Source organism: Ipomoea triloba, chromosome 1, assembly GCF_003576645.1.
Source record: "Ipomoea triloba cultivar NCNSP0323 chromosome 1, ASM357664v1".
In the NCBI taxonomy this organism is placed as follows: Eukaryota; Viridiplantae; Streptophyta; class Magnoliopsida; order Solanales; family Convolvulaceae; genus Ipomoea; species Ipomoea triloba.
In genome coordinates this window covers 26,305,657-26,315,104 of record NC_044916.1, presented here as the reverse complement: position 1 = coordinate 26,315,104, position 9,448 = coordinate 26,305,657, and the positions used below count along the sequence as shown (strand labels likewise).

Sequence of the window (9,448 nt, the reverse complement as noted above, 5' to 3'; positions counted from 1 at the left end):
TAATTTTATATTTAGGAAAGCACATAAATTTTTTCCATAATTATTACTATGTATGAAATTTGTTAAAAACTTGTGAATCTAATTTAAAGTTATTTGATATTAGCATTTTTTTTCTTATGTAATTTAATAGGTATGTAAACATATGTTAATTTCATACCTATTTTTCTTAACATGTGCCCAACTTATAAAATGATAAACAGATATTAAACATGTTTTGAGTGGAGAGGTCATGGGACTATGTTCTAAGGCAAAGGAGTTTGACATAAAAAAAAAAATGTATAATCATCTCATAGGGATTAAGTTAAGTTAATGGTTCAAGCTATGGTGTGTGATGAAAATTAAGTGAACAAAAGAATATATATATTTATGTAGAAAGTAAACAAATCCTTAACTAATACGGTATAGTATAGGTACAGGAGCAGTTACGGTAGCGTTTCCCTATATCAGTTAAGAACCCGAGAAGAAGTTGGACCCGTTTTTTCACTTCGTTTATGTCACATTTTCTCCTGCCTGAAATTAGACATACAGCGCCCACGATGCCACTGAGGCCTTCATTGATTTCGCGAAGAATCTCCACTCGATCGCGCACTCTATCCACAGCATCAGAAGAATTCAAGCTTGCACAAACTTGTGCGCGGAGATCGCAGGACGATTGTTGTGTCGTCAACCACGGGAATGGAGACGCGTCGGAAAATGGAGTCGTTGAGGAATCGGACGGCGGAGACGCCTCGTCGACTGGAGGTTCGTGGTCGAACATGCTTCCGGAGCTGCTTGGAGAGATAATTCGGCGATTGGAGGCAAGCGAGGATCGTTGGCCTTTCCGCCAAAACGTCGTCGCTTGTGGCTGTGTGTGCAAGCGATGGAGAGAGGTCACTCTTGAAGCAGTTAAATGTTCTCTCAATGTAGGAAAGATTACCTTTCCTTCATGCCTTAAACAGGTAGAGCGATTCACCTCTCTGAAATAATCAAACAAAAAAACAAGTTTCCATTTTATACTTGTTTATGATATGTATATGTGTGTGTTTGTGTGTGTGTCACAATATAAATTTGATCTGGTAATTAATCTATTGACTTGTTTGCAGTTTTCTTTTTCTTAAAACTTTTGTTGATTCTTGCATTAGATTTGTTCATGACTTTGTGTTTTGGAGCGTTCAATATTATGCGTACAGTGATTGCTCCTAAGCGTGGAGAAATCTGGAGCACGCCTGTTCTTTGAGGATTAATGGAGTGTTTCACTGTTTCCATCTAGTTTCTATATTGTACAATAATTCACAGTGAACTATTAACTTAATTCTTATTGTGATTGACAATGAAACCTGCTTATGAACAAGTAAAATGGTCTCTATTTCAGAAGTATCCAATGAAGTCCGACAAGGTTCTGTTGGGTGAATTGACTACATGTTACTGTTTTTAAGAAAAGAATGAGAATAAATAGATATATATTGTGTCAGGATGAGCTTAGTTGATTCCTAACTGAATGAAAATCATTTTAAGAAAAATAATTGCTGACTGAATCAGCCTATTAAAGACCTATTTTCATTTTTGGTAGGAATTGATATGATTAATCTCCCATCTTGCATCTGAAAAAAGTAAAAAGAAAATAAAAATACAAATTCCTCGCTTTGTTATAACACGTGGGATTATTCCACAGACAGTTTTCTTTGTCATTGAATGTATAGATTTGACTGTTTTACTCTTTAGCAGTGGGCTAAATTTGCTTTCTCAAATTTCAACTACAGCCAGGACCTCGTGACTCTCCTCTTCAATGTTTTATTAGGCGTGACAAGAAGAACTCAATGTTTTATCTATATCTTGGTCTTGCACCATGTAAGTATTTTCTTTACCCATGTTCTTCTGAATACTCTGTAACTTTTATGGAAAATTTACTTCAATATTAGTTTGACACTTTGACTTGATGGAATCCAGCAACCGTGATGTATGAAACTTTTGTGGATAGTTAACTAATATTGGTTCAAAATCATGCTTAGTATTAGAGCCTTGTGCTGATCTTTTATTTACCAATTTATTGATCTAGTATCTCACTCTTACTTTCAGGTTTAGAACCATCTATCTATTATTTTTAAAAATCAACTTGACTTGGTCAGATGTTTATTTGTGAACTTCAATATGGACCAATTAGTCATTTGTTTGGTCTTATTTGTAGTATTGACTTTTTAATCAAAATATGGTGGTTGGCATGTTTACATCTAACTTTGTCATGCTACCCACTTGTCAAGATTTAAAATTTGTTGCACTTTACGCTTGTTTATTCTAGGTGCAAAGTCATAAGGTGGAACCTTTAGTTAACAGCGCTAAAATAATTAGGATCTAATTTCAAAATTCTTGAAGGTTCGTAGAGTTTTGTTATACCTGTTGCACCCTCTCTTCTACCAAGTAACTGTGATGCCATACAAATTTATTTTGGTGATCATGTTAGGACTTTAGGTAATAAATTAATGTTGTGCAAAAAGCCTCTAGCTAAAATGATGTTAAAAAAAAAAATGCTCCATAACAAAAAGAATTGTTATTAGCCTATTAGGTAACAAAGAAATGCCTATTTAATTTAGCTTTGTAAAGCTAAAAAGAAGAAATTTAAAACTGGTTTTCTAGTACAAATGTTTATTGGATTATTTATTAGGATTTTTCATATTTGATCCAAGTTTGATTTTAGACTATCCAAAAAAAAAATCAAAAACTAAACATTACCTGCACATTGGCTTTTCATATATGTATGTTTGGCAGCATTCATGGATACGGGGAAATTTCTCCTAGCAGCACGAAGATGTAGAAATGGCACTCAGATCGAATACATAGTGTCTCTTGATGCTGATGATCTATCACAGAGAAGTAAAGCTTATGTCGGGAAATTGAGGTGACTACTGGCAATTCTAGCTAGTTCACTAAGTAATTTTACTTTCCGACTCCAAAAGTACAAGCTAGGTTTTTTATTTGGTCTAGAGTGTTTTAATAGTTTCTATTACTGGCCAAATTTGTTGGAAAAATCAAGCATAAATATAAGGGAAATTTTCATGTCACATGCAATACCTATTTGGGCTTGATTGTTTTACCGGAAACTCGGCCACAAATTGACCTTAGGATCTAATTGAGATTACTGCTATACACTGGTTAAACTGAAAATATTAACCAAATGGAAGCTTAGCCTTAACTTTTAGGATCAAAAATAAATTTATTTCACTTCTCCATCAATTAAGCTAAGCAAAGCAACCTTTGCATTTTCTCTGTTCTCCTTTCCTTTTTCTCCTGTATGACTTTTGATCTCTCCAGTTATAGATTGTAGCTATAGAAGATCAAAAGGAACGTGCCAGTGGTGACTCAATGTCTGGAATCACAGTATATTTGCTAGTTTCTAATCAATTTGGGATGGAGTTGGAATTCAACCCACCTTTGTAGTTCCACTTGATATTCTGCAAATAAGTATAGTGGTTACAATGATTATCTGATTGTGCTCTTAATATACTTTGTAACACTTGAATCTTACTTTCACAGGTCGGACTTTTTAGGAACCAATTTCACCATATATGACAGCCAACCTCCAAACAGCAGGTCAAAGCCATCAAGCAGTAGATCTTGCCGTCGTTTTGCAAGCAAACAGATAAGTCCCCAAGTTCCAGCTGGAAATTTTGAGGTTGGACATGTTTCCTATAAGTTTAACCTCTTGAAGTCAAGGGGACCAAGAAGGATGGTATGCTCACTTAAGTGCCCATCCTTCGCAGAAACTACAAAAGACCAATTTCAGGATGAAGCAAAGATGAAAAATCTTGACTCTGCTGCTACACTATGCACAGTTCTGAGAAACAAAGCTCCCAGGTGGCATGAACAGTTACAATGTTGGTGCTTGAATTTTCATGGTAGGGTGACAGTAGCTTCTGTGAAAAATTTTCAACTAGTCGCAACATTGGACCAGAGTCAACCTGGAGGAAAAGGTGATGAGGAAACTGTTATTCTCCAGTTTGGGAAGGTGGGAGAAGATATGTTTACAATGGATTACAGGAAGCCTTTGTCAGCTTTCCAAGCATTCGCAATTTGCCTCACCAGTTTCGGAACAAAATTGGCCTGTGAGTAGTTTCCATTGTGTGTGTGCGTGTTTTTTTTTTTTTTTGGGTATAAGTACATTTCTATTGCTATTTATATGCTAATTTCTAGGTTTATATGCTTCACCTAGAAGCTGTATAAATGATTGTGAAACATGTCTGTAAATGATGGAAGACCTATAATTAAATGGGTGAATTGGTGACTTTGTACATGTAGTTTATGAAGTCATTGGATGATATACAGGCTTAGACGGTGGGTTCTTTTTTTTTTTTTTTTTTTTTTTTTTTTTTTTTTTTTTTTTTTTTTTTTTTTTTTTTTTTTTTTTTTTTTTTTTTTTTTTTTTTTTTTTTTTTTTTTTTTTTTTTTTTTTTTTTTTTTTTTTTTTTTTTTTTTTTTTTTTTTTTTTTTTTTTTTTTTTTTTTTTTTTTTTTTTTTTTTTTTTTTTTTTTTTTTTTTTAATGAATTGAAGCACACAAGTATTTAGCTTGTTCTATGCAAGTATCTGAACATTGGCACCTAGTCAAACTACTTGATTTAAAATCCTTCAAAACCAACCAATTAAAAAAGATGCACAAAACCTATTTTAAATAATAACCTGGCCAACTAAAATTTGAAATGGAAAATATTAAATATACGGCCAAATTTCTTTGATATATGATAGAGTTAATTGATCTTATGAATGCGATCTGTACTTAAAGAATGTAAATGTAGATAGTAAATGGGAGAATTTGGCTTGGAAACATAAAGAATGTAAATGTAGATAGTAAATGGGAGAATTTGGTTTGGAAGCCTTTGTTATTTCGTAGTGTAGAGAGTAAAGGAGTAAGTAGAAAGCAAATGGCCTCTTGAGTGATGTCTAGAGAGAGCCAAGAGAGGATTCCCCTTTACTTGAATCAAATGACTTTTATATAAGCTTAGAGTATTTACTTTGACTATATAATATTTTATCCGAACCGTTTAATCCCGACTGCACTACAAAACGAGGGTGAGGATCGTAAAAGAAAGTCAAACAAGAAGAATATTCCCTACTGGACTACAAAACGAGGGTGAGGATCGTAAAAGAAAGTCAAACAAGAAGAATATTCCCTATTAATATAGACTACTTTTTCAGGACAAGATGAAAATATTATATCAATCAGGCGGAGAATAATCCCACACCTCGAGGACAAAAGATGAAACAGTCGCCCATACAAGCACATGAGCTACATGGTGCCCAGTCGCCCATGCAAATATGAACTTATTAAAAACTGTATTTAGTAAAAAATTAATTGATTTTTTTTAAGACATCTAACATTGTCTTTTTTTTGTAAAAAATTAATTGATTTTTTTTAAGACATCTAACATTGTCTTTTTTTTTAATGACATTTTTCCCTGAATTATTCATGTATCCACCTTAACCCCTCAATTATTTTAAGTGACGATTTTTCTCCTATATATTAAATGGACAATTTTACCTTTAAAATAAGTGTCTCATTTATTTTTCTTTTGTAACAAATTATAGCTTATATGAGAAAATTAGAATAAATGCAAAAAAAGAACATACCCTGCAAATATTATAATGATAATTTTAAGTTAATACCAGTAACAGAGTCGAGACTTAAACAAAAATAATTCAGAATTAATTATAATATTAATGTTGCTAGCATTGGCTTGGCAACACGGGAACGGGAATGGGGTAGTTCCCCATCCCAGCCAGGAACGAGGCGGGATCAGGGAGCGGGAGATAAATTCGGGGGCGAGGATAAGAACCACATTCCCCGCCCGTTGCCAACCATGTCAGGTTGCTATTCTTCTTTATACATTATTTAAAAATTTATCAAATATACACTTCACAAATCTGATCAATAAACGTACAGCATTACATGATCAACCAATCAATCCCCCATCAAATGATCTATCTATCTATCTCTCTCTCTCTCAACCAATACACGCAAACACAACCAAAATGTATGTGTCCACTGCAAGTCCCAAAAACAGGCCCTCCCTTAATCTCTTTCTACCATCAATGGCCTCCTCCTCTTTCTTTCTAACATTTCTGCTCATCTGTTTAACAACGCCAAAAATACAATACTCTATTAAAACTGCACCTCAGCTGCTAATGTTATCTCGTAAGTTTTCATTGTTAGTGGACTCATTTTCAAGAAGCACTTCGCCAGTATTAACATTCACAGCATCCTTAATACACTCGGGGAGCTTCAACTCGTCATTAACATGGTTGTCAATGTTACTCTGCAACATAATACAACACAATGCAATCTGATTCAACAACCCACATATAATCCTGGACATAACCAATCACCACTTATGAAATTAAAAAAGCTTAACAAATTAATAATGCAACCATTGTTGAAAAAATCACTAGGCGTTCCTCTGGCGCTCGAGGAGCGCCTAGGACGCCTAGGCGGGGATTAATCGGCGCCTAGGCGTCAGTGTATTTTTTTTTTTTTTTAAATTTGTTTAAGTATTTTCATTTTTTTAAAGACTAATAATTATAAATTATATAATATTTTAATAGTTAATACTAAAATATTAAATATTAACCTAAAAAATATCTAGAGTTTGTACAATTTAGGGTTATTTCGCTCAAAATGATGTTGTTTTGAGTGAAACAACCCTTTAAAAAAAAAAAAAAAAAAAAAAAAAAGAACAATAGCTAATTGGCCGACTAGGCGACCTAGTTGGTGCCTAGGAGGTCTAGTTGGGGCCTAGGAAGCCTAGGCGGAGCTTAGGTGGCCTAAGCGGTCGCCTAGCCGGCCAGCCGCCTAGACCACCATTTAAGGTAATACGCTAGGCGGTCGACCGGTCCCTAGCGCCTAGGCGGGGATTAATCGGCGCCTAGGCGGGATTTTTGCAACACTGAATGCAACGTAACTAACCTCAAGCAGTGCAGATCCACCATCATTAGCTCCAGCGTTTTCATTATTAGCAGACCCCTTAGAGCCATCAACACTAATACTCATAAGCTCTGTATCACTACCTGGAACATTTAACCCATCTTTACCAGAGCCGGTATCGTTCTCCTGCCATGTCATAACAACAGATACTCATTCATATCAGATAGATAATGACATTCTTGGCATAACACTAGGCCCAAGTTATAAAACTAATTCCAATATCTTCATACATGATTTCAGCAGTTAGCAACAATGCCCATAAGTATCAACCACACAGATTTGGATATGAAATTCAGCTTGTTAGTAGAAGTGAAGAACACCTTCAAATTATTATCTCTTCGTAGCCTAAAGCTGGAGTTAATACCCAATTTAGTCGACTACCGTGGCTTTTAAAAATTTAGTTCTAATCATCTTTTTGTACTTGGATGGTTTTACCTAATTGAGTCATCATCTATTAGAATCAATGACTAAATAAAACCCAATGACTAAATTGGGTAAAACCACTATAGTCAAAGACTGAATTTGGTAAAACCACTATAGTAGATGATTAAATTAAGCCATCTAAGAGGAAAATCATCTAAGTCAAGAACTACAAAGACATTTAGGGTTGAATCGACAAAAATCACTATACTCCCAAAAACTGAATACCCATAAGAAATGATAATGTAACTGGATAACACAAGATTGGAGAGGTTATGTGCAAAAATTCTCCAATAGAAGAGTAATTACCTGACCCTCAACCGGGTTATTAGAACAAGGACGAAGCTGATTGTCTCCTGAGACAATACTAGAGGGAAGGCGATTAATGTCCCATCCAAGAAGCTTACAAATGGCGTGGGCGTATGCGCGATGAGCCTGCCTATTCTTCGTCTTGGTTACAGAAATGGAATGTTGAACTAAAGCCACGCAGTCTTTATACCTTTTCCAGCCTTTCTTCCCTGCCGCATAACACACCAGACAGCTGAACTCTCCGCCCGCATTGTTCTTCTCATAGTATTCCCTCAATCCGCTATCATCCTCGAACAATTTCACGAAAAATTCCAACTTCGCCCCCCATTCTCCCTCTGAGTCCTCATCCTCCTCCTCCTCGGCTTCATCTGTGCTTTCATCATCAGAATTGTCTCCGCGGCTGAGAAATTTACTTGCAGCCTTCAACGCCGCTTTGTGGGCCTGATCAGAAGCCAGCCGGGCTTGTTGTTCGGGGGTTATTGAAGGGGGTTCGGAATTAGACGGGGGCCGGAGACTGGGCCAGCCGGAATCGGTTGCCGCCGGCGACTTTGGTGGGGTTTTGCAGGGCCATTCAATGCCGGAATCTGAAGATTCCGTCTGGGTTTTGTTCCGATTCCTTAGCGGTTTGGTTCCCCTTTTCTTGAACTGGGTAGGGTTTGTGGGGTGGAGGGTAGTAGGGTTGGGTTTTGGGAATTTGGGTGTTGGCGGGCCCTGGTACCACAGGGAGTGGAGGTAGATCACTTCTTCTCTCAGGCGCTGTTCGTAGTAGGGATCCATTGAAGCCTGCAAAGCAATAAAAAGGAACTAAAAACGAATGAAAAATGGTGATGGAGAAATATAACGGATTTTCAATTTCAATTTTAGGTTTCAATTCTCTGACGATATTTTCTTAGGGATTTCCACAATTGTATCACGGACATTTATAAAAGGAAAGGTAAACACCTTTCTAATTCTTGAACGGTTAACAACTCAATCTATCTTTAGGCCAATTGTCCACCTAATAGAAGTGCCTACAATCCAACTATGAGGTCAACGGGACAGGGAATGGGGTCCCCGTTCCTGTCCCCAAAATTCTTCCTTATTCTCCGTCCTTGCCTCGTTCTCGCCTTGTTCTCCGGCGGGGACCCCGCAGAGATTTTTTGGGAACGGAGAATCTCTGCGAGAATTTTTTGAATTATGTCAATTTAAAAAAAAATTAAAAAAGTTTAAGTCTCGAATCTTTAAACAAAGTCCAAATTTAAAATACTAGATTAATAAAGAACTAGGCAACTATTGATTATAAACTATAAACCATAAAGTATAAACTTATTGTGCTTAGTTTATTTATTGACATTACTTTCGCTTTAACAACTTGATCTCCCAATTTAGTAATGACCAACTCATACCATTGCACAAACCAAGATCAGTATGGTCAATGTTACGCAAAAGCATAAATGGAGATCCAACTTGCAAGCTAAGACAATGATTTGGAATACTTGAGTATCTCAAAGTGCTGAGAAATTCCATGGTATGTAAACAAAAAAACAAACCGCCGCCATCAACCACAACATCACCAAGAATTATGTCATAGACATGTTGTTGTTCAACTGTCAATTCTCTAACCGAATTATCATGTTCAACTTTAAGAACATCACAATCATATGACAATTCCTCGTACAATAATTGATTTCCATGCGAAGCTAAGCAACTAGTGGGCATAAAAGAAACGCAAGCTAGACAAACTATTTCCCCATGCACTTAGAAGCTTTTCAATTTCTAGCTAAACATAATTA

The 9,448-nt window shown here is 36.0% G+C and overlaps 2 protein-coding genes across 2 annotated transcripts; one reads left to right on the top strand and one right to left on the bottom strand.

The window, feature by feature from the left end:
- The first annotated feature begins 462 nt into the window (after nucleotides 1-462).
- LOC116028038 (tubby-like F-box protein 7) lies at nucleotides 463-4,289 on the top strand. Its single transcript, XM_031269834.1, has 4 exons — nucleotides 463-938; nucleotides 1,740-1,827; nucleotides 2,743-2,872; nucleotides 3,508-4,289. Exons 1-4 carry the CDS (start codon nucleotides 492-494, stop codon nucleotides 4,082-4,084), a joined length of 1,242 nt encoding a protein of 413 aa, XP_031125694.1. The 5' UTR covers nucleotides 463-491; the 3' UTR covers nucleotides 4,085-4,289.
- A 1,361-nt stretch (nucleotides 4,290-5,650) lies between these two features.
- Nucleotides 5,651-8,547, bottom strand: LOC116028048. The gene is made up of 3 exons (XM_031269845.1): nucleotides 7,677-8,547; nucleotides 6,930-7,073; nucleotides 5,651-6,282 (listed from the first exon to the last, which is right to left on the bottom strand). Exons 1-3 carry the CDS (start codon nucleotides 8,451-8,453, stop codon nucleotides 6,142-6,144), a joined length of 1,062 nt encoding a protein of 353 aa, XP_031125705.1. The 5' UTR covers nucleotides 8,454-8,547; the 3' UTR covers nucleotides 5,651-6,141.
- Nucleotides 8,548-9,448: the final 901 nt, after the last annotated feature.